This window comes from Aspergillus affinis, assembly GCF_023601865.1.
Source record: "Aspergillus affinis strain CMG 70 chromosome Unknown NODE_3_length_628324_cov_86_750800, whole genome shotgun sequence".
NCBI classification, from domain to species: Eukaryota; Fungi; Ascomycota; class Eurotiomycetes; order Eurotiales; family Aspergillaceae; genus Aspergillus; species Aspergillus affinis.
In genome coordinates this window covers 585,065-610,119 of record NW_026515784.1, presented here as the reverse complement: position 1 = coordinate 610,119, position 25,055 = coordinate 585,065, and the positions used below count along the sequence as shown (strand labels likewise).

At 50.0% G+C, this 25,055-nt stretch overlaps 4 protein-coding genes across 4 annotated transcripts; 3 read left to right on the top strand and 1 right to left on the bottom strand.

Annotated features, from left to right (window-relative positions):
• Positions 1 to 1,400: 1,400 nt before the first annotated feature.
• On the top strand, positions 1,401 to 3,733 carry KD926_007164 (origin recognition complex subunit 4; the record flags this gene model as incomplete). The annotated part of the gene is made up of 2 exons (XM_053102120.1): positions 1,401 to 3,029; positions 3,101 to 3,733. The coding sequence occupies 2 exons, from the start codon at positions 1,401 to 1,403 to the stop codon at positions 3,731 to 3,733; spliced, it is 2,262 nt and encodes a 753-aa protein (XP_052960842.1).
• A 13,223-nt stretch (positions 3,734 to 16,956) lies between these two features.
• On the top strand, positions 16,957 to 19,369 carry flbA (developmental regulator FlbA; the record flags this gene model as incomplete). The annotated part of the gene is made up of 4 exons (XM_053102109.1): positions 16,957 to 17,661; positions 17,782 to 18,910; positions 18,980 to 19,167; positions 19,223 to 19,369. 4 exons carry the CDS (start codon positions 16,957 to 16,959, stop codon positions 19,367 to 19,369), a joined length of 2,169 nt encoding a protein of 722 aa, XP_052960841.1.
• Positions 19,370 to 21,122: 1,753 nt separating this feature from the next.
• On the bottom strand, positions 21,123 to 23,186 carry KD926_007162 (putative MFS monocarboxylate transporter; the record flags this gene model as incomplete). Its single annotated transcript, XM_053102098.1, has 5 exons — positions 21,123 to 21,896; positions 21,978 to 22,340; positions 22,412 to 22,512; positions 22,571 to 22,691; positions 23,118 to 23,186. The coding sequence occupies 5 exons, from the start codon at positions 23,184 to 23,186 to the stop codon at positions 21,123 to 21,125; spliced, it is 1,428 nt and encodes a 475-aa protein (XP_052960840.1).
• A 716-nt stretch (positions 23,187 to 23,902) lies between these two features.
• On the top strand, positions 23,903 to 24,718 carry KD926_007161 (lytic polysaccharide monooxygenase auxiliary activity family 9 protein; the record flags this gene model as incomplete). The annotated part of the gene is made up of 1 exon (XM_053102087.1): positions 23,903 to 24,718. One exon carries the CDS (start codon positions 23,903 to 23,905, stop codon positions 24,716 to 24,718), a length of 816 nt encoding a protein of 271 aa, XP_052960839.1.
• Positions 24,719 to 25,055: the final 337 nt, after the last annotated feature.

Sequence of the window (25,055 nt, the reverse complement as noted above, 5' to 3'; positions counted from 1 at the left end):
TCTTTCTCTCTTTCGCATCCTCTATTCCAGTCATCACTCCCGTCGGTCTTCTGTTGCAACGCCCTCTTGGACGTCTCTATATGTCGGCAAGTTCAAAGACCAACATCAGATACCATCTACTCTCGCCCACCTATCGTCCCTCATGTTAAATCCAACCTGTCGAATTATGCGTTGACAGTGCCACCTATCCAACCCGACTCTCCATACCAATTTTGATAACCAAATGGGGTTACCCATCTTCGTTCCAAGCGGGTAAATTCTCATAAACCATATTAGCTTCACGATGATCTGCCTGGCCCTCGGAGCACCCCATACACATGAACCATCTGCTTGGTCATATGCATGCTGTCACCTATTATATCTTATTATTTCTTCTATCCTTTGGGCTTGTGAACGCAGGGCGGCGCAATGGTGTTTTATCCCTTTCTTTGCCTTATCTCTTTGTCTACAGGCGATAAAGAACCATGGGGCCTGATCTAAACTATGTAACTTAGAATCTACCTTTTACTTCCTTGAATGATATCAAATGCATACTTAAGGACATGGTTCCGAATCCATGGTAGGTCTACTTGGGATCTATCCAAGTACAGACTGACACATGTTGAAATAGTAATCGATGTCTTTGTTTAAAATATTTGGATCTGGATCGCAAATATAATGCAAATGGTTTCATTCTTCGGATCTATAAATATTAGTGAAGTGGTAAAAATATAACGATGCAAACTCATTAGCCTCCAACAACAACCAGTAGTATCTCTAATACCCCAAATCATTCCGGAATCAACACAGAGATGAACCAAAATTTACTGTTCAGACCAAATAACAACAGTTCACCAAAGGACCAACACCGAAGCTACAACGACCGAATCACCTGACTTCGCGTCACTCTGTCTGCCTCAGGCGACAAGATCCGGATGTCTGGAGTTCTCTCCGAACGGGACTTTGCCTTCCGACAAACAACGGCCCATTGCTGTATCGCCCTTCCCCGTCATCACCTCGATTGTGAATTCGTGGGACTTAACCAATTGAACTGAATGTGATAAATCTCTAGATGAATCGCACTGTCTGCAATCGTCGAAACCATTCCTTTTTTTCCCTCCCGTCTTCAGCTTCAATCGATATAACTATCTTCCCGAGCTAAGCTTGGCTGTTTTCTGGATTGGAGGTCGAGAGCTGAGAAAGTCTTCCCGGAAGGAGAAAACTCAGATTTGTTTCTTGACGATAGATGCAGTGGAAACGTTGACCCGCGAACTCTTATCCTATTCAACGACGGACGAAAACCGAGCTCGAGTCGACACTCATGATCTCGAAGTCCGCACTCGAATAAACACATCCCTGACCTCCCACCGAATATTCACACATACGCATATCCGAGAACTAAACCCCAAACCAAACTCAAAATGAAAGACCCCCGATCCGCCAAGCGACGCAGGGTATCCGATCAGGACCAGCCAGTGGATTCGGACGGAGACACCGCGATGCGCGATGAGCAGGAGATGTCGCCTACGCCGCGCAAACAGACAACCGGAAATAAATCGCTAGGTGATCCAGCGGAAGGAACAGAAGAGGAGGATGGGTCACCGAGTACATCGAGGTCGGCGCGGCGTCGCCGATTGTCGAAAGCAGGGCAGACTCCGGGCCAGGAAGGGATGACGAAAACGGGTGGTGATAAACAGGCGGGTAATACCCCTTCGAGGACGGGACTGCGGTCGAGTGGACGGCAGCGCAAAGCGCCGCAAAGGTTCGAAGATGAGGCCAATAATCAGACGCCGGTGAGGAGGTCAACAGCCGCCTCTGGACAGACAGGAACTACTTCGAGGAGTGCGCGCAGGACGAGGCCGGTGTTGCAGACTGAAGGGAATGCTGGGGAGTCGCCGCCGCGAGAGCCGGAGGAGGAAGAAGAAGAAGAAGAAGAAGAAGAAGAAGAAGAAGACGAGGGGAAACGACCGGCTCGGGCTACGAGGACGCGGTCTAAGAGGAATATGGTGAGATTCGAGGATGCGAAGGAGGATATAAGTGGAGCGGTAGCTACGGGCCACGGATCGCAGCAATCCCCGCCTGCGGATGACTACCAGGACGGGCTGGATGACCTGGTGTCGATGCAGTTGCAGCAGGACTTGACCTACCAAGAAAGTCAAGGTTCGGATGAGGTCGCAGCTGCGGCCACCTCGCTACCTAGCTACGCTGAAGCATTCCGTGCTCTATCTCAGGCAGGATTGACGGATGAACTGCAGACATTGACCTCGATTGTCCTGGAGAAGCTAAACGGCAAGCGACGGATTCCTTTGAAGGGTGTGGAGAATGAATACCGAAAAGTGGAACAACTACTGGAGCAGACGGTCAGCGTTGGCGAGGGGAACTCAATGCTGCTTCTGGGATCGAGAGGGTCCGGGAAGACGGCGATAGTCGAGACCATCATCGCGTCGTTGAGAAAAGAACACCAGAACGATTTCCACGTGGTTCGCCTCAACGGATTCTTGCATACCGACGATCGATTGGCGCTCCGCGAGATGTGGCGCCAGCTTGGCCGCGAGACCAACACGGAAGACGAGGCTGGGAAAGTGGGCAGCTACGCCGACACTATGGCGACGCTTCTCGCTCTGTTGTCGCATCCAGAGGAGCTGTTTGGCTCGCCGGAAAATGCGGAGACCGTGACGGCGGCCAAGTCCATTGTCATCATTCTGGACGAGTTCGATCTCTTCGTGACCCACCGGCGCCAAACCCTGCTGTATAATTTGTTTGATATTGCGCAAGCGCGGAAGGCACCGGTGGCGGTGCTAGGGCTGACGACCAAGGTGGACGTCACCGAGATGCTCGAAAAACGAGTGAAAAGCCGATTCAGTCACCGATACGTCTACGTTCCTCTTCCCCGGACGTTCGACACGTTCTCCGACATCTGTTATGCTGGGTTGAACCTGGAGGAGATCGAAGTATTGGAGTATGTGGAGGGGACCGATGCGGAGAAGCACGCGCTAGTCCAGTCGGAAGGATGGAGTAGACTACTGGAGGGGTGGAAAGTCTATCTACAAGTAAGCTTCTTCTTCTTTTTCTTTCAGGCATTAGCCTCCCTCCTGAACCAGAAGACTAACCTCGAACTAAGGGTCTCTGGTGCGACGAGGCTTTCCAAGCTCACCTCCAACGAATCTATCACCAATCAAAGTCCGTCAAAGAGTTCCTGACCAGCGCCCTGATCGGACTGGGAGAACTGCACTACAGCACGTATCCCGCCAACAACAACGACACAACACTATCCCTCCAGATCCCCACCGCCACCACCTTCAGCAGCCAGAGTCTCTCCTGTCTGGATCCCGCACCGCTCCCCTTCTCGGCCTCCGCAACCGCCAGCTCCTCCTCGATGCTCCTCTCGCTCCTTCTCGCCGCCACCCGGCTGGCCGCGCTCTTCGACCCAGGTCTCGAGGCCGGCTCTTCATTCCCAGCCGGACCCCTCGCGCTCTCCTTCCCCGCCGCGTACGCCGAATACGTGCGTCTCCTGACGGCGGCGAAGACTTCGGCGTCCGTGTCCGGCGCGGCCGCCACCCCGGGCCGAGTCTGGGGTCGCGACGTGGCGCGCGAGGCGTGGGAGAAGCTCGTGAGCTGGGGCTTGATCAGTCCCGTGGGCGCGGGCAGCGGGACGGCCGACGGCCGGATGTTCCGGGTCGAGATCAGCTTCGAAGAGGTGGTCGCTATGGCGGGTTCGGGTGGTTCGTTGGGGAAATGGTGGCGGGATGGTTGAGACGTGGATGGATCTTAGTCTTCTTCACTCTAGCAAAGAACATATCATTAACTACACGACCTGACCTGTTAGTTGGCTAATTAGCAATTTTAATCTAAGAAATGATCTCTATATTGTACACTGTATAGAGACGCCTGCATCCTTCGTCCTCCATCGCTCTATCAACTCGGTATATGGACCAGAGTCTAGCATAGTACCCTTAATCAATGAGTCCACCCAGCATTGAGTAGAGCATGTACCCACAACAACTATGTGCACCCTACTAGTACGGAATAAACCACCGACAGCTTAACATCGACAGCCCCGACCGGCTGCTGGACAGCCAAACCACCTATCTAACCACAACCAGTAAACAGTATTGAACGGGTCGTAGACTACCGCATCCCCGTCTACTCCGTACACCTACACCTAAGCTCCCTTCCTTCCTTGAGACCCAGAAAGGAAATCGCATCGACCCCTGTCTTAAGAGTCTTAACTCCGCCAAGCGTCAGTTCCTACCTAGCTATCTACCTAGCTAACTAGCCACCTGACCTCGCAACCAGCCAGCCAAGAAGGTCTAATGTTGGAAACAGGCACCCAAGGCGTTGGTCCGAATCCACGATCTCATTGGTAGGGAAAACCCGAGTTTTGAATGGAATACCCCGGTGTACGGAGTAAAGAAAAAAATTGAAATGATGTGATAGTGATGGGGGTTTCCAATCTGTTCTAGTAACGCAACTAGGGCTTTAGTTCGTTGACACTTATCCTCTGTTGGTAGCTAGGTAGGGTCTAAAGACCAGGACGGAATTACGGAATTAGACCGTCCAGTGTTGACACTTGACTGTGGGAGGAAAAATGTTTTCTAGTTAATGCTATCGACAAGGCCGGTCTGGACTTAGTCCTTTTTGCTCGGTAGAAAATGGTAGATCAACTACCAGATCGGGTAATTGGGGAAGATGAATATAGAGGAAGTTGATAGATAAATAAGACAGGTAGAAAGAAGGCTTTGGACTTGAGGCTTGTCTTTGTTGTCATATGAACTATTTCTTCTCGTTGTTGGTTCTGTGAGAATCCCATTTCCTTACCTACTCGTTTTTGTTTTCTGTTTGTGCCTCCTACCTGTTCAGATTCAGGGTCAAGTCTCGACTCTGGCAATTGTAAATCCATCCTCGTGCTGTTTACAAAAAAGGGTGACGAGAAGAGAGGGGATAGAGATACTCCGTTAAGGCAGGCAACCGGCGGCAAAGATAAAAAAAATTCAACTGAAATCTGCACGTACACCGTACAGAGCAGGTATGTAGCGTGGCACGGTAATCTATGCCGTCCACGTATGTACTGTAACCTCACACACGTCGCCGATCAAACCATCGAGGTCAAGAGAGCATGGGAAGCATGGAACGTGGAACATGGTCTGCGGGTGTGTGGGAGGTATGTGGCATGTGGCATGTGCTATGTGCTATGCACAGGATCCCAGTCAGTCATCCCCCTCACTTTAGCAGAGGACCTCTCTTCTTCCCTTGCATGGCACACATGTAAGAATGCAGCATGCAGCAAATCCTTTGAGGGGGCACCTCTCCTATGCGCATTCATTCTCGCGGTGCATAAGGTGTGGATCGTGGACACAGACTGCCGAGGACTAGGGGACCGCGTTGTGGAGTCGCAGCAATCCTTCGTTCGGGGATTAGACGATTTAGTTCTTCATTCTTTGCTCTTTCCATCGTAGACTGGACTGGACTGGGCCGGACCAAATCGGCTGGGTTAGGATACAGCCGAGTCTAGTTTGCGTCTGGGGACGAAAAGGTAGACCGGACACGACAGACGCGACAAGGATCAGGGCCGGAAAGAAGAGGAGAATGATCGCCACACTAATACAAGAGGAGACTACGGAGTAGCGAGGAGGGATATGATCTGATATGATAGGAATAGACCAACAAGGGTGCCAGAACTGATCCAAAACCAGACCGGGGTGTGTAACCATGGTATGAATTGAAGGAGCTTTGCATGCTAAAAGCAAGGGGGGAAAGCAGATGATCCTCGTTTGGTCCAGCACTAATCGCGTTAGTGAGCATCATTTGGGTATCGTGGGTTGAACGTTTTCCAAGTCCGGCGAGGGCATTCTCCTCCACCCGGGGTCAAGTTAGGAATAGGCGGATGTGTCTCGGAGATCCTTATCTTACTGACTGCGGAGTTCGGAATAATGAACGTGACATCCCCAGCAACAGTGACGCTTGGGGGAGGGGGGTTGATAGCTTTAATTTCTGACCACAGTAGTCGACGCTCAACAGTTTAGAAGCCGTGCCTCAGCATGTCTACCGGGATTGCGGCGAATCAGCAACGCGACAGGAGAGCCGACTACTGCATGAAATGTGCATGCTAGGGTCTTCTAGCCAGGTCAGAGTTGGGTACCTACGAGAGGAATTCCTGAACGGAGTAGCGCGCATGTCACTGACCAGGAGTGGTCCAGTCGAATGTTGGGGGCGAAAGTCCACGCTGTGCTTTGGAGCCCTAGGGGAGTGTTGAGTTCCGGTGATCTTCATGCCGAGGACCTGACAAACAGTTCTCTGACCGACAGAGGGCCATGAAGCGCACTGCAGTTAACCGGGCTGCTTCTATCGTCCCCATCTGCACGATGTCGGTGTTCAGGGGGAATTGGGGGACAAGAGATTGAGAAGCGCTATCCTTTATGCCCAGACGGACGATTTCTCTAGACTAGGGGGGAGAGGCCCGGGGCCCCGAAGGAATCAGATAGAATTCTATATTTAAAACCCCGGGATGTCGGTGATATCAGCATGGAGATGAATGAACATGGCCAACAAAGCGGACGATCCCAGGGGAATGGATAAGCCGAATCCTTCGCCCGGAGAGAGCGAAGACAGGGGCCTGATACGAAGGGGGAAAGGAAGGAAGGCAATGATCAATCAATCGGGAACGCAATGCAGCAATGTAGGACAAACATGGAAGTCGGACATCCCGGTTGATGACGGGTTCGCGTGGAAGGCAGGAAGCGGCCTCCCATCAAACAAGACGCAGCCCCGGCTCTTTTCCTATTGGCATGCGGGCCTTGGGCATCAACCACATGGAGTCAGCTGATCCGCCTGACCGCCTTCCCGGCAGATCCTCCACGTGTTGCTTACCGTACCGTACGGTAACTTTGTACTCTGTAAGGATGTGTGTTCCTCCGAGGCCGACGGCGGCCCCGGCACCTCTAGGTACACTCTATGTAGATGACAGTGTCCTGTGTCACAGACTCACAGTATACACTATTATAGAGTATACTACTGTCGGCCCTCGGAGGACTGATCTGCAGTCCTCCGGCGACTAGGCTCGGAGGGCTTGACCGTCTCAAATTTCAGTCAACATGGGGGATGAGGATCATCGACCAAGGACTCCGTACTCCGTATGGTCGGTGGCCGATTACATCATAGCCACCCGTCCGATCCTCGTCCGGAGGATTTATCACCCTTTTCGCCTCCCCAGGAGAACCACGGAAGACTTTTCTTTTTTTTTTCTTTAGGCTTCTCGAAATCGACTAAAATAGATGGACAGGGAAGGATTCTGTTTTCCCGACCCAAGGATCGCATGAAAGACGGGTCCCCAACATGAACGGAGGGGACCCCCAAAGAGGAAGCAAAGCAGAAGAGACTAGCGAAACGCGATCTCCACCCTTCTAGCGGGTTTCCAGAATCCTTCTGGAAGCCTTCTAGCGCCTCCCCCTGAGCCGTACATGAGAAGGAAGGTGAAACCTGGCAAAAAGCGGAGTCGGAGACCGCCGTCTTCCTCTCAAATAGATTAACTCATTAATCCTACCATGGAATGAGCACCTCCCTAATGGGTTCGTTCGGCGGAGTGCAACATATGATATAATTATTGAAATTGATTCCCGTTTACAGAGTCGTACAGTAAGTCAGTAACTATGTATACGGGAAGGATGCAACCGACGACCGACCGGTGATAATTAACATCTCTATTATTTTCTCCTCTCCGACAATATGATCTATCACATGGTCACCATTCTGCGCTAGAGAGTTTTTGGCGACTGCAAACTAACCCCACGGACCTATGGAGAAAATATAGGCGGCTGGGACCGACTGAGTTCAACTTGGTCGGCTTAACCGATGGGCGAACTGGGGCACCTTCGAATCCTAAATTCTATTTTTCTTTTCTTAGGAACGGGCTGGCCCTGTTAATGGACCGATGGGACAGCCCCAGGGTCAATTTTCCGGGTGACCTTCAATTCGACGTCACTCGGCGATACGGAGTGCATACTATTCAATACTGTGTAGTCTCACTCTTACGTGTTAGAAGTTAACCCTTAGAGAGATCTGTACCTATCCGTAAGCTCCCTGGATTTCTCGGTCAGTCCGGTTGAAGGATGAGGTTCTCTGGTAAAACCACTCCCACTAGTGAATTCTATACGGCTTCCATTAGAAAACTATGATTTCGTAGATTTGTACGGAGTATATCGTGTCTATTATTGTCAAGGGGGCGGGTAATGGATAAGCTGACTTCCGTTAGTGTTGAGATGATCGTTTATCCGTAGGAATGTACCTACTTTAGGAGGTATCGATATGCATAGGTCGATCTCCTTACTTCGTACAGTTACAATTGATCCCGTAAGTACTCAGCATAGTAAGATCTTTGCGTACTCATAGGATTTTCAATTCCATATTGCGTACATGACTACTACTCCGTACATGTCCACCCGACATCGCACATCCCAGCGGAGATCATCATATGAGGAAAAGAAAAATACAGGACGTTCTACCGAACTTCCATAACCGAGAAAAAACCGAGTTCCGAGAAGATCCAGTTACAAGTTACGAGACACAAACAGTAAACACCCGTAGTTAACCGGGCGAGAACCACAAACACGAACCCCATTTATTCCTGTGATGGAGAATCCCAAAGGGGAGCCGACTCAATATAGAGTTCCAAACTATCTAACCTTGAGCCACCACGTGGCTTCCGCATCATTTCCCCTTTGCCCTTTTTTTCTGGCTCTCCGTAGTCTGTATTCTCTTCTTCTTCCAAGTTCCTCTCTTTTCCGCACTAGTCAGCTTTTAGTCCAGCGTGTGAAGTGGATCCCAGGATAATACCTTTGGAGTCCTCCGCCGTAAGCCTTTAGCCTAGTCCTACACTCTACAGAATACACTAAAGCCTTCTCTTTCTCCAATCTCCACAATCCACACAACATGTGTACACCACAGGTGGCCCCACCAGCCTTGACCGCTCTTAGAGATGGGTCCTCCAGCGACTAAGTCAAAACTCCTAAAACTAGCCCAGACCCAACTAGACCCGACCGAACTATGCCGCAAGGATGATAAATTCCCTCCAACTGCAAGAGGCTGTTGACTCCGACTACTCCGTAGGCAGGTTTCAGGATGGGGAATCGTGCCCCACCCGCTGTGGTTGTTGTTGGAGATTAGTTGCTCCGTAGTTAGTTAAGTAGCTGGCTTTCTTTTTTAGTCGCTCTGGTTTTTGGGAATACTTGCGATACGAATTACGGAGAGTGTCCCCGTACTCCGTGGTCTCAGACTGAGCGAGGCTACCTAGACCCGACTAGACCCTATCGAGTAGGCCAGAGACGGGTTTGATAATGATAACTGATAACTGACCGATAAGGTACTTGTTTATAGCCTATCGGGGAGGCCCACTTATGCAGCGACCTGGAATGGGTAAGACTGAGAGGTGGGGGACGGGATATTGATGATGAATGATGATGGAGGATGGCGTACTACGTATGGAAATGGAATATGGATTCAAGATCGGGTGTGGCGGTGATAGTACGAAATTCGGATGCCTGGTTCACTAGCACGCTAGAGGATAGGGTGGAAGGGTTTAGAAGCCATGGAATAATCAATAACGCGTCAGATGAAAGCAGACTTGCGGTGGGAAAAAATGACAAGAACCGACCAAGAGACCAAGACAACGGGGCTTACAGTAGGACTAACTAGCCGACTGGTCCCTGATGAGATGTACAAGGCTACAAAGCACGGATAGGTAAATAAACAAACAAATGATATCAGAATCATTAGTATTCAGGATACCGGTTGACGACGAGTTCTACACCGTGTGTCATATGTTTCGGCATCCTGCAGCATTGACATCGCGGAAACCTTCCTATGGATACCTGAAAGCTGCCGTTCTCCCGATGTTTTGGATAGCCGGTTTCACCATCATCACTTCCGTTTATCGCGTGTCACTTGTCATTCTCGGGGAGGATGGCTTCCTGCAGCCCGACCCAGCCCCGTCCAGGAGTCTGTGAGTCCGACACGGCGACAACTGACAACGCAAGAGACAACAGTGAAACCGAGGCGGAAGTTAGATTCCACCAGTCCACCAGTCAACCGCCCGAGACGGGAGTCAGTCAGTCCCTGACATTGGCGGATCTATACATATCCCAAACCATGATCCATACTCCGTACTTAACCTGCAGACATCCGATCCCAACCAAAATCCCCTCAAACCGTGTAGCGCAAGAACACCCGAGACAAACAGTCGACTTACGTTAGTTGTTCAGCCACCAAAACCTTAGCAGTCAACCGTGGCTGATCCATCGATAGAGACCTAGGCCGGAATACGAATGACTCGGTCGCAAGCCACATCGCCAGACTACTGACTCTGGTCCATCTAGTCCCGACGGAACGGCCGTCTGCCTGAACTAGTAACAGTAACAGTCTCAGATCCCGAGACCGTTGTTTGATTTTTCTCTTTATTTTTAGTTTTTAGTTACGAATTTGTCTCTTGGACGTTTTTCTACCCGTAAAGAGCAACCCGGTGGCCAATTGCCGAAGGATGGGATTCTAGACTCCTCAGCCTTGTTTGGCTGGTGACGCTGGTCCATGGGATTATCCCTGTCATATGTCTCGCCGTCTCGCGTGGCGGTCAGGGATCATCATTATACTTTCGCATGTTATAGGGGAGCTACCAGCTCACTAAATTGTAAAGTTAGAGTAGGTTGGAATGGGAGGGGCAACCGATATGCTGGAACCTTGCATTTGCAGCATGTACTCTATATAGTGGGGATTTTCTGATGAAGATATCTATCTGATTTCTGCTGGTTAGAGGCTATACTCTGTCCACCAGCTACACACGGTGTAGCTAGTTCAGTCTGTAGCGTTATTATGAGTAACGAGATAAACCCACATTTAGTAAATACCTCAGCCGACTTCGCCTTCCTTTTCCTTGATCCTCCTTTCCCTCCCAAAACTCACCGCACCCGGCTCTAAGACCTCATCTGGCGACGGGTGACACGGGTTTCAAGGGCCCATAGCGCACAACGACCGAGAGTAAGTGGAATCCTTCCGCATTGTTCTTTGACATCTGTGCGGCATACTGGAACCTGTGATCAACAGAATTTGACAGGAAGTACTCAGTACTCCGTCCTAACGGGCGAATACATGACGCCAACGGGAGAGACATCGTTAGAAGAGAGAGGCTACTGGGCTTGGGGGCATCAGAATCCAACGCTTTTTTTGGGGGGGTGTTTTTTTTTGTTCTTCTCCACCCGACGCCTTGTTCCACGTCAACGGACCACAAGCGAATGATTTCTCTTACCGCAAGTCTGGAAAAATTCTCCCGCGTCACTAATCCGTACGGTAGAGGAATCAAGGAAAAGACACCAGTCTAATCAACTAACCAACAAAATAGCGTACAGGCCAAGGTCCAAACACGCTAAGACTAAGAGATATACTAGAATGCTCTGTATCCCAAGTGGATTGCGCCATCAGGGCCCTCTGGCCTCACCGCTTCGTGTTTTGCTTTTCCCGGAGTGGATCCCCTTGTTCGCCGATGCTGATTGCCTATAGGGCCATTCGGTAGATACGGTGGGCAAGGGAAGGAGGCTTTTTCAATTGATCGACTTTCCTACATTCCTAGCCGCCCTGACGGGGTGATCTGATCGTGAAAATACTTTACGGCGCCTCAAGGCTATCTATCTACTTAGGTAACTTTGGTCGGTTAGACGTGGAGTATACAGCTACGGATACAAGTCCTCGTCTCGGTCTTGGGTACCTACCTAGCTATCCGCTTCCAAGTTACAGCTACACATTTGATTGATGCCTTTCTCGACCGCTTAAGTTATGTGTAATAGAATGAGGTGGTTGCCTAGCCTACATACGGAGTATAGAGAGGGTATGGAAATCCCATCCGTTGGAGTAACTAGTTTAGGTTCTGTACGCCTGATGTCCTGTCCACCCCGTTTATCTGCCAGTTTGAGCCTCGTATATATTATCATTCTATCATATAAACCATGGCACTTCTGATTGTAGTGGCTAGTTAGTGTTACGTGGTAGTCCGTTCCTTTGATGACTCGTTCAAGCCTAGTGGCCATCCGATCCCAGAGACCAGGAAACCCTATTTTTCAATTGGGAGCCTTGCTCTGTTTTAATTAGATCCTTCCTAGGCTTTAGGTAGGTTGGGACTTGGGAGATATTAGATAGCAAGGGGCTCATCTCAGATTCAGCGATCAGACCTCTCGCTTTTTGCGCGTCATGGAGGGGAGGATCAGGGTGGAGGCAAGAAGGGAGGCGAATTCATCGCTACCTACACCAAGTTAGGTAGTAAACTAGCTGGCCAACTTAATCTTATTGGGGACTGGTAACTGTGTTACACGCATACTCCATCCATTCAGGTACGGACTACGGACTACGGATTCCTACATTTGGATAGTTGAGACTATGATGATGCGTTTTTCTGATGCTTGGCCCCATCCCCAACCCCAGAGAAGGATTCAATTTGATGCTCCTTCGAAGCCCTGGAGAACCGAGCGACAGGGACTTGGCTAGGGACTTTGGTTCCCGCGAATCTTGGACATGGGTGAGATGACGGGACGGAAAGGAAGGAAGGAAGGATTGATGGAATGAATGGATCTTCTTCCCCCTCCCTCATCCCATGTTCCATAGTTGCGGGTTGTTGGTGATACGTCAACTCGGGGGGGATCATGAATGGTACACCCGACACCGTCAAACCAGGGACGGATAGCTGCTGCGAGGTACTCCGTAGTCCGTACTCCATACAGTATTCTGTGTTAGCCGCGGTCCACGCGGCAAAAAGTCGTGCTCCTAGCTATCTTGCAGATAGCTTCTTAGCTTAGAAGCAAGCCTACGATACACCGTGGAGTTTTTTTTTTTTGTGCGGCCGAAACTAAAAGTCGATGGAGACTGGAGACTGGAGAGGTCTCTTTTTTTCTTTTTTTTCTTTTTTTCTTTTACACCCACCCGTAGAACTACCCGGTCTCCAGTTTTTTTCTGAATGGGTACAATCAACAGGGATTTTCTGGAATTTTGAAACCGCCTGGCCCTGATGGGGGTTGTTTGTTTGTTTGTCTGTCTGTCTTTCATTGGCAACGTCAAGGTTGAGATGCCATGTGTAAATAAGCTAGGGTTTTGGACAAGGATGATAGCTTACAGCCTACAGGTTGAGGTATGTCGGTAGGTACCCATCGCTCCGTCGTGGTTAGTGGTTAGTGCACCCTACCTGTTGCCTGCCCGTTTCTCATGTATGTCATATTATCATCCTTTTATTGCCTACTTCGGGGAAAGTGTACGTACCTCTCCCCTCGCTGAGCCATGTGTGTATTGGTTGAGCGGCCGTAGCGAAGGGGTCCTAGAGCCCGGACGGAAAGGAGAAAAATCCTATTCCTAGGTAGGTAGGAAATCATACCAAGCAAGGGGAGAGAGTTCGCGAAAACACGCAATTCCCCAGACCGGATCTTATTTGTCGAGAGGTGGAATTCCTTTGGACCCCAAACCCTGAGGACATCGCGAAACATTACTCCATAGATGATTAGACCGGGCGCGAGTCCCAACTGACCGACAGCTAAGCTGCCCCGAGCGACCGCCATCGCTTCTCCACGTGTGTCCACGTGGAACTGCATGGATCTCGGCTAGGGAAGGAAGGAAGGAAGGAGGGAAAAAAAAAAAGAAGGCACTTGGAAGAGTCATGGAAGAAGCGGCATATTTGGGGGTCTTTTTTCCTTGCCGTCACCATTCAATCATCATGATTCAATTGCTCTTGGGGACTCCATCCATCCGTATTCTCGCTCAGCCACACGGCAAAGGATCATGGTCTCGTTTCCACTTTCTGTCGGGGTTCTGTTTGATGTTATTTTTTTTCTCCTCTTCTTCTTTTCTTTGCGCCAATCCTTTGTGTGAGAGAATCTACACCGTACGGAGTAATAGTACAGTAAAAAATTTTTTTCTCTCCCTCTCTCCCTCCCTAGTCTGTACACCGTCATAGTGCGGTGGCGAAAATGGTTGAGAAATGAGATAATCCCAAGGCAGGCTCGATCGATCAGATCGCGAAAACCGAATTGAATTTCACCTCATATGCAAGACAGCATATAGTCTCCCAGCCGACGGAGGAACTAGCAGTAACTTTGCGCCATGTGGTGAAGTGATGTATCATTAATCCTCCCAAAGTTTGACAAGCTGGGTGGCCTGAGGCTCCAGTCAGAGTCGCCGATCTGCACCTGGGAAATGCTTGATTCCATTTGCTTGGCCCGGGTCAGAACCAAACACCGTACCAGTTTACAGGACCAGTTACTGTACGGAGTACAAGTTACAGCACTTTCACCTGGGAAAGTACACGCGGGAAAAGGAGGGGTTGGGCAAGGGGAGGTCACGGTAATGATTCACCACGTGGCCCGGGAAGCCCAGAAGACGTTTTTTTACCCAGCATCGCATCATGATTTTCCCGTTGAAATAAAACGGTCTTAGAGAGGGGGGGAAGCGGGAATATCATCGATAATGGATTGGATCAACCAAGAAATAAGGGCATTGCCAGGGACCCAAAACCTTCGCAGCAACATGCCTTACGTGGGTGAAAAGATGGGTCACCGTGCTGGGAGTGGAGCACACTCCCTCCCCGTCCTGTCTTGGTCACTGGTAGTTGGTGTTCGCAACTTCTACCAGAGACTGGACTGAGACTGAGAGAGAGAGAGAGAGAGAGAGAGAGAGAGAGAAAGAAAGAGAGAGGGGGCAAAGTGCGGAACTACAGCGCTAGTATTACCGCTAAGCCCGTCAGAGTAAGAGCCTTACCGCAAAGGTTCGTGACGAGACAAACTGACTGGTCGAGAGCGAGTTGGGGGTTTCCCGGCAATGAGTCAATGACCGGTGATCGTTACTGGATCGGGTGGGCCTGGAAGTTTTGGACCTTCCCCAAAACAGAAGGTAAATCTGTAACGCGACGGGCTTGGCAGTGGCCTCAGTTCCTTTTCGACCGGGCTGGGAGGATTTTCCTTTTTCCTTTTTGGCTGTTACTGCCATTTTGCCTTTCGGACTCGCCGTGAGGAAGAGCCAAAAAAGTTGCTTGTGTCCCTCCGAGAGCCACGTTTTCTGTTGTCTTCAGCAGCGGTTCCAGGGGACTGGAACCCGATAACGTTTTATGTTCAACCTACTGACGGTGGTGTTTCCTATCGGTTTTAGAACCTCCGGGACTTGCCCATCGACGGAATCTGGTCTTGTCGTCATATGATAAGACTCGCCGGGTGGGAAACTCTAAGAGACCCCCGAATTAGGAAAAGCGAGAGGTGAGAATGCATAAGGTGAGTGGTCGATAGCCCAATGATTTTCCAAATCAGAATGCCTCTTCTGCAGCAGCCATTTTAGTGTGAATAATAATCCTTGGCTTTCCTTTCCCCCCTTCGCTTTCTCTCTCTCTCTCTCTCTCTCTTCTTCCCCCTAAATATTATTATCCCAATTCCTCCTCCCCTTGCCTTGCGCTGCCCCCCTCTTTCAAACAGTAATCAATCACTGGTCCGATCCTATCCCCATGTTCGGTTTCAACTGTCAATGGAGATTTGAAATCCGTCGCATCTTTCTTCTTTCTTTTTTCTTTACCCTTTCTTCCCTGCTCCTCTCCGTACTCAGTATTTACCTTTCATCGGCGGGAAGAATTGAAAAGAAAAAATAAAAACCTATTAAATAAAAAAATAGAGAGGGCTGGGCGATCTGGCCGAAACTCAGGCGTAGATTCCGCTGATCATCCGACGCTGGGAGGGTTGGAAACAGTTCCACTTTTTGCTGAAAGTTGGAAGTTGGAACGGAACATCCAGTAAGTATCGGTGTAATAGTCTGCCCGTATTATCCCATCCCGGTACAGTCAGAGTACCCAGGTTTCCCGTAGCCGCTCAAGGGTATCCTTGTTTGTCGGGTTGAAGGCAAATTGAGTGAGAACAAAGAAACGGACCGAACAAGTCTTTACTATAGATGGGATAGAATTGGACAGGAGGCGATGAGATGAAGGATGTGATACAGGAGTACGGAGTACATACCTACTGGGAGTACTCCATAAGGTGGTCAAACCCTACCAGGCCACCGCCAGTGGACGGAGTCGCAGGCCAGCGGGACTCCGTAGTTACCGGCCAGGCGTGGCAGAACTGGCCCGTACCATACCGGACTCAGACATCCCACCCTAGTCGGACTCTGCACTCTGCAGGGAAGGAAGGCATTTTCTGATCGCCCCAAAGGACGATCCGTCTCTGCCCATGGCCCACGTTGTCTGGTGCATGAAACCGTCCGCGTGCTCTGCGGGTCCAGAATGACAGGCCGAATTTCTTCACACCCCTGGAGACTCTCTCTCTGACTCTCTGTTTTCTTGCCCTTTTTTTTTTTTTTTTTTCTTTTTTTTGCCCTTGTTCCCCTCCCCTCCCATACAATCTTCCCGCCTTACTTGACTCTGTTCCTTGGTGTACACTCTACCCTCGTTTCCTCCCCCTTTCCACCGTTCTCTTCAGGCTTCTGGTTCTCCGTTTGATACGCCGCAAATACTACCTTACAACTAGCATCTGTGATTGCCTGTAAGACTGGGAAAGCTACCTTCAGAGGTGGTAGTTAGTAGTTAGTGGTGGCTGTTACTCAGCCTACGTACTAAATTACTTGATCAACTCATCAAAAAAACCCCGCCCTTTTTTTTTTTTTTTTTTTTTCCATCTTCCCCCTTCTTGTTGAGTTTATTTGATTAATATTCTATTTTATTTTTCATTTTTCATTTTTTTATTTTTCAAAAAAGAATTCCAATTTCCCTTATCCATAACACCCACATCCTCCACATCTACCCTTCCTTTTTGATTTTATTTTATTTTAATTTTATTTTATCTTTTTTTTTAAACCCTCTTCCCATTCTTCCTTTTTTTACTTTTCTTTTTTTTTCTTTTTCTTTTTTTTTTTTTTTTATTATACATACAAACTTACATACTTACAAACCCCCCTCTTGCTCTCCCACTCTCCGGTTCGCACTATTCAATGCCAACCATATCCTCTACTTCCATCGACCAAGGATCTCCTCCCTCTTCTCACCTTCACTATCCCTATCACCACCATCGATCTCCCCTTCCTCCAACAACCACTGCACCTGCACCGGTCTCTAACCCCCCGGTCGACTCTCGTCACCCTCCTTCCGCAACCCCCGCTGTTGTCGTTCCCTCGTCCACTCATCCAGCCATTACAAGCGCCGCTCCTTCGTTCACCCCCAGCACTTCCGGTTTCACTGGATCTGTAATTGGCTCGATTTCACGCCGCAGTCGCCGCTCTTTTGCTGCTCTAGCTCGAGAAAAGACCTCCAGCGCCATCGCAAACCTTTCGTCAATTGGAGGCACCACCGCTTATCCCCTTCGCTCGTCAGCCTCCTCCGGCAGCTTGTCCAAGCACTCGCACTCGCGCAAGCCCTCCCAGGTCAGCATCAGCGAAGTCCCAGGCATCTCTGCCTTGACACCGCCACCTTCCGACGGTAGCGCTGGTAGTGACCATTCGAGTCCGGCGCCAATTGAACCGTTAACGAACCCCTTTACCGCTGCCGAACATTTGGAGAGGCGTCGCCAGACTCTTTCGCACGTCCCATCCTCAGTGCCACAGCTGTCGCAAGCCGGGCCTGCTGTACCCCCGTCCAAAATGCATCAAACCTCTTCGAGGCTGTTGCGTATGACCGAAGATGATCGTCCTTTTACGAAGGTAAGCTCATCGCATCAAAAAGAAATTGCGGAATACCAAATCTATTGCCCTCTTTTTCCCCTTCCATCTTACCGACGACCGAAAGGTTTACTGTTACTAACCTCTCGGTCACATTTGTAGGATTTCATGGATCTCTTTTCGACCCTTATGGTTAGCTTGAAGTTGGATTCGCATCGCGTACGATTTACGAAATATGACCATTCGTTCACGTCAGAAGAAGCCATCAACAACCTCGGATCCCTTAAATTTTCCCAGTCCAACCGGATGCCGGACCCTAAGGACCCCTCCCGGATCGTTACCACTACAACCACGACCACTTTCTCCATGGCCAAGGAAATGGCACGTTCGGTGTGCCAACGCTTCGTCGATGCTCGCTTCATCGAGTCTGTAGATGGAAAGGCAGCCCATATTTTCCCGCTCAAGGGCGCATTGTATCAGCTTACCCCCAAGGGTATCAACATCCTGCAAAGGTTCTGCCAGAGAAATGGAATTACTGCTCGCCATGTGATCGATGTGTTGGAATCGCCCCGGAATACTATGCAGCTGGTCAACCTGGAACGTGATTCCGATACTGACAAGCTGTCGCACGATCGGGCCACCATTGAAGTTATTTTCCGTCGATTCGCGGGCCAGGATGGACCTAATGTGAAAAGCAGCATTTCCACCTCCGATTCCGATTCGCTAAGTGATTACTCTAATGGATTAGTCGGTGTCAAAATGGCCAAGGAGCGCAAGGTCAATGAAAAGATCATGCTGAACACATTCACCGGAAAGGCTGCTGTTGACTGGTTGATGGACTGCTCGACTACGATAGAGCGCCGTGAAACGGTTCTTATCGCAGAGCTCTTCGTCAAGTATGGATTGATCACGATGCTTCAGGAGGACCGCATGGTTCCCTTACCGGACAACTCGATCGTCGGTTTCCAGCCCTCGAAGAATGCGATCTACGGAATTACAGATCACGGACAGCGTGTTTGTGGGTGGCTCGCACGGGACAAGGCTCGCGATACTACGACCTACGATAACCGGGGCATCCCGAGAGATTCAAACAACGCTCGCCTGAACCACATCCTTCGGGACCCTGCTCTGCGGTTGCTCTTCCGGGAGTTCTTGCGCTTTTCGCTATGCGAAGAAAACCTGTCGTTCTACCTCGACGTCTCCGAATTCACCGCCACATACCACAAGGCCGAGAAGGTCGGCACGTTCAAGAAGTCCGACGCTGTTCGCGAGACGCTTGCTGCCGCTTACGGTAAGACTTGATTCGCCTCCCTGATTTTTGTGTTTGCTTTTGAACCGAATACTAATGATCTGGCGATAGGTCTTTACAACGCTTTCTTGGCACCTGGATCGCCTTGCGAACTCAACATTGACCATGCTCTGCGCAACAGCTTAGCCAGCCGTATGACTAAAGCAGTTGGTGACGACGAATCAATGTTCAAGAGTCTTCAGGAGGTGGTGCATCTGTTCGAGATGGCGCAGACCTCTGTCTTCAAGCTTATGTCAAGTGTAAGTAATCTCGCCGACGATTTACTGTTCGTCCCTGTGTTCTAACATTCCACAGGATTCCGTACCGAAGTTTTTGCGTGATCCCAAGTACGCCGTCGTTCTCCAGGAACACGAAGTCGATTTGATTGGCGCCACGAGATCTTATTCCCCTACCCCCGCCCCGATTCCAGAGCGCTCCATGAGCCGCTCGGCACGATCGTGACGTTAGCCAGACCGGGTGTATCTCCGGGAAATTTCTCAACTGTACAACCGTCGCCTATATACCACAACTTTGTTTCTTTTCACTTCCAGGATTTGGGTGACGTGGACTATGCTTCATGGTGTGACAATCACACTTCATGGGGGTTGGCTGCGCTGATCTCGCTGGATTTGGCATTACACAACCGTCCGCGAACAACTCCCATCGTTACTTGATCCCGACAATCCTTCCGAGAGTGTATCGGCAACTGCGCGACCAAAAACTTGCCGATGTGATTCTGATCCGACAATTCGGTGTTGTTTTTCCATTTTCATGATCGCCAATACGTTTGCCACGAACGCCGTTCCCGGATTCGTCAGTTACGTTTCTTCTTCGGCACTTGATACACCCGGGCGTCGCACGGAAGCCGGCGGCTTGTTACCCTTATTTTTCTTTTGTAATCAGGTTATCATGACAGATGAAAGGTGTTACGATCTATGGATCATGCGATAGAGATGGCCCATACTTGTGGATTTTATTCCCCCCTTTTTCCTTTTTATTTCCTTTCATTTCCTTTGTGAATCTTTCGACGAAATCGGCGAGAGAAGGCTGAGAGTCACGCAAATTTGCCAGCATTAGAGAGGCGTTTTCTTTTACTTTTTCTTTCCTCATCTCCCCCTCAATTCTTTTTGCATACGTGCATGATTCTAAAGACCCCTTTCTTTTTTCCTTGGTTTCTGGTCCCCATGCATTTCTGTCTACCACGCTTCAAGAGTTCATGTATATGCCGTCATACGCCACTGCATTGAGCAATTTTTTTTTTTCACTTCTCACCTTTCCTACTATCTCCTTTTACATAATCCGATTGGTTTCATTGCATTTCCAGGATTTTCAGCGAATGATTCATTCGTCAATTACTCTTTGATTTTTTCTTTCCCATTTTTTGTTCAATTTCCTTTGTCATTGATATACATCCTCGGGTGATCATCGAGCTTGCATTGCATCCCGTCTGACACAAGGCAGAGAGACAGACAAGAACAAAGATTATAAATTTTTCAGAGAATCCATGAACCAGTCCATTTTAAACATCGTAGATCTTAGCTAAGACCTCGACTTTGTTATTCATGTGTATGCTGTATGCATGGATGACATTATGCCAGATAGTAAGTAAGATTAGGTAGTTCGAGTGGTGATTCCGATTCCTTCACGATGACAAAACAGAGACCGAAAACACATGGCGTCCACGTTGCTTGTTGCTTGGCACGAGGCCACATCATGCCTGTGGTTCTTTGGCTTATGCATGGTACAAAGTACCGTGCTTCGGGGTTTGTTCACTTGGCGGTAGGTCTTACGTATGTATTTATGTATGTACAGCATGATTAGCACTGCATAATTGCGTCGAGTGAGTCTGTCGCCGTGATTTACTTTAATTGTATGGAAAATCCTCTTTCCTCTTTCCTGGTCCTGTTGTAATTGATCTTGCTTTCTTGCTAGCTTTCTTAATCTATTCTCTTCTCTTTCTTTGGGGTTGAATTGAATTGTCATTGACAAATTAGACTCGAGGTATTGTGTGTGCTATACGAGGTTATACTAACTATACTAACTATACAACCTATATCATCTCCGATGGATACCATCAATCGATAAATGGTGTATCTACCTGTCATCACCAATTGCGCTCCCTACCACTGCCCTTCTCCCTCTCCCTCTCTTATCTTTATATCTTTTATCCCCTCCTTTCAACTCCCCCTTAACAACCCAAATTACCTACCCCTTTCTAACTCCTCCCTCTATCCCCCAAACACCCCCTCAAAGAAAACCACATCCAACTCCAACCGCCCAGAATCGCCGTCACGCCCGTAAACAGAATCAAAGCACCGTACTCACTCGTATAACCGAACGCACCGCCCTGCCCATTGGCCCCGCCAACAGAACCCTTCCTGATGAGCGCCGAGCTCAGCGGCCCACTGATCACGTTTCCAATGCCTCTGCCGCCGGCGAGGAGGCCGAAGACCAGGCCTGTTTCTAGCGACGGGCTTTCCCGCTTCATCTGCGTCAGGACGCCGGACCAGGTGGAGCTGAAGCCGCCGGCGAAGAAACCGTAGGTGGTGGAGAAGAGGGTTAGGAGGGCTAGAGCGGTTTGGGGGTACGAGGCTGAGGAAGAAGATGAGGAGGATGGTGGGGAGGTACAGAGACCCCAGAAGATGAGGACGGAGAGGGCGGATCCTACGGATGATAGGAGCGTGATTTTGGTGACGGCGAACCGGTCGCAGAGCGTGCCGAGTACGATCCCTCCGACGACGGAGGTTGCGTTAAAGAGTGCGATCAGTAGAGTTCCTGTTGTGTCGGAGAGACCGGCCGTGGTGGTTGTGTAGATTGGAAGGTAGGTGGTTGGGAGGAAGTAGCCGAATCCTTGGATGATGTTACCCAGCTGCAGCATCCAGAAGGTGACGAGCTTGAGGAAGGCGAGGTCTAGTGGTCGAGCAGCTGTCGATGAGGCAGGGGGGATACGCGGCTTGACGAAAGGTAAGGTCATTAGGGTAGAGAGGAGCTGGGAAGTAGTCAGCATTAGGGATTCTGGCTTCGAAGAGGCAGTTGCCCTTGTAGAATGTCTGAAGGGTGTCAAACGCACCGTCACAACAGTCCATGCCCTCAATGTAGTCCTTGCCCCAAATTGTTCCAGACAAGCTCTAACGGCAAACGGTAGCGCCACGCCACAGATGCTCTTCGCTGCCCACATGATGCCATAGGCGAGACCCTTTCTCCGAATGAACCACTGATCCAGATATAAGGTCGACGGACTGAAGATCAACCCGTTGCCCACGGCGGCGACAATACCCTGCGTAACAATCAAATGCCACACGGTCTCCGAGAAAGACGAGGCTAATGACCCACCGACGCTCAGTAGAAGACCGACTGAGGCGCAGTGCTTCTGAAGATGAGGATACCGTGTGAGCAGGGTGAATGAGATGGGGGAAAGAAGGTATAGAACGCCCTGTATGGCAGAATACCCGGTTCAGTATTTACGATTGAATATTTGCTAGGAGGGGTGTATAAGCGCAATACCGTAGACGTGGTTCCTATTATTGCTAAATCACCTTTACTTCCCTGTAGAGTGTTGTGCGAGGAGAAGTATTCCTGGAAGATACCAAATACAAGGGAGAACCCTAAGCATGGACAGTCGTCGGTATGATATCTACAGCATTTTTAGGATTGGAGTCTCACCCCAGACTGGCAATTGGATTATACATGATGATACTAGCATCAACCAGGCCGACTTGCCTTGATCGGCTGGTGCTAAAGGCGTCTGTTGAAGCTCGGGGGAGTCGGTGTGGCCCTGGAAGGACTGAGAGCGGGTATCAGTCAATTCATGGGAAGTCATGAGGGATGGACTGGAGGATATAGCTCAAACTCGAGGATGAGCGAGAGATTCCTTCGAGATGAAAAGATGTGAAAAAAAGACAGAAGAGATCGGAGCGACCCCGCAGGATTGTCACGAGATGACTCAAAGGAGGAGGAGGTCACGTTTCCTCCTCTCCTTCTCTCCTTCCTTCCTTTCCATCCCTCGACTTGTTCTATTTATTCGACTTCTCAACACCTCCATCCGCCCCGGAGAAGAAACTCATGGCTGTGTCTTTCCAATAGATGTGTGCTTCTTCAAGATGGCAGGGCACGTCATTGACCTGCTTCCTTCCCCGCAGAATCCAGTCACAGCTGTCATTGGCTAGATTACCTTCAGCTTCAGGTCGTCCGAATGAAACTATAAACCTACCCCTTCATAAACAAGGCCCATGGGGTCGGTTTTCGTGTCTAGGATCTGGGCCAACGGCATCGAGAACATCCATCTGCGATGGCGTCATCCAGACTCTTTCATATACAAATACATACCCACAACTACCACCCTATATCGGCATCTCCATCCGTCCACCCGGAGGGTCACCAAGCCAGAAAAATGCAAAAACCATATGATATAGACACGAAGCACGCTCATGCATATGTACCAACGGAGCAACTCAATCCCACCCAGATACGGCCCCCGAAGAAGCCGTTGGTTTCTTCCCGATTAGGCTCGGACCAAGTGCCGTTCCTACTGCAACCCGGGAAAGAAATCATCAATGCCGAAGTCATTAATCTATTTCTGTCCTTGCTCGCGCTTCGTGACCCACCAATCTAGCCTTTGCTCGTTTGATGGCGTCCAGTCGGAGAGATTGGTCGTGGGAGATGGTTATTACTCTCCCGCGGGAAGGCTGACGCCATGTTTGGATGCAGGTCTAGGCATTTCATCGCGGCGTCAAGGCGAGGGAGGGTGGATGTATGCAAATTGCGGTGGGCGGGGTTGCAAAGAAGGACTGAAGGGTTGGTCTGGAGGGGATAGGAATGGGAAAGCAGACGATATATGGCCCAACAGGCCGTATATAAAGGTGATCATTTCCCCATCGAAGTTGAGTTTCTTTCCTTCTATACTTCAGCGGACTTTCTCTTCTTCTAGACCCAACTGGTCAATAACACCATCACCTACACTTACTGGTACATCCTGTACCTGATCAACCAACCATCATGGATTCCAAACGCTCTTCCACCACAATGCTGGCCATCCTGCTCGCCGCCTCTCGTGTCGCAGGCCACGGTCACGTCACAAACATCGTCATCAACGGCGTCTCCTACGAAGGCTGGGACATCAACTCCTTCCCCTACATGGACCAGCCCCCGGTCGTAGTGGCCTGGGGCACCCCCAACACAGCCAACGGCTTCATCTCGCCCCCCGACTACACCTCCTCGGACATCATCTGCCACCTGAACGCCACAAACGCCAATGGCCACGCCTCCGTAGCGGCCGGAGACCGCATCAACCTGCAGTGGACCGACTGGCCCGAGACACACCACGGGCCGGTGCTGGACTACCTCGCCGACTGCGGCTCCTCATGCGAGACAGTCGACAAGACGAGCCTAGAGTTCTTCAAGATCTCAGAAGTTGGACTCGTCGACGACTCCTCGGTGCCAGGCATCTGGGGCGACGACCTACTCATCGAGAACAGCAACTCCTGGCTCGTGGAGATCCCCGAGAACATTTCGCCGGGGAATTACGTGTTGCGACACGAGCTGATCGCGCTGCATAGCGCGGGCACGGAGAACGAGGCCCAGAATTACGTGCAGTGTTTCAATCTAAAAGTCACGGGGAGTGGGTCGGCGACTCCTGAGGGCGAATCCGCGACGAAGTTCTATACCCCGACTGACCCCGGCCTGCTCGTTAATATCTATGATACGCTGGACTATGAGATCCCCGGGCCGTCTTTGATTGCGGGCGCTACGCCCATTCTCGAGCAGACCACTTCTGCCATCACGGCGACGGGCACGGCGACCGCAGGGGTTTGAGGAATGAGGTATGATGAGAAAGTTAGGTGAGCTGTGTGTAGTTAGTGATGTGGTATGTCAAGTCAGGTATTTCCTAGCCAGGGCAGAGTAGTTAGTTACCAAGTGCCAATACTGAGAAATGTTTTCTACAAAGGAATTCTTAATCGATATCAAGGTGAAAATAGAAAATTTTCTTGTCATCATTTGATCGACTTCAATTCCATTAGAAAAGAGCCGTAAAAAAGTATCGGAAGGACCAGAGAACGTCGTCAGAAACAACTGAGTTGTAAAGAGACAATGTCAAGAAAAAGACGAAAAAAGGGGGGTAGTAAAGACAAATCGTGAAGCAGAAAGCTGC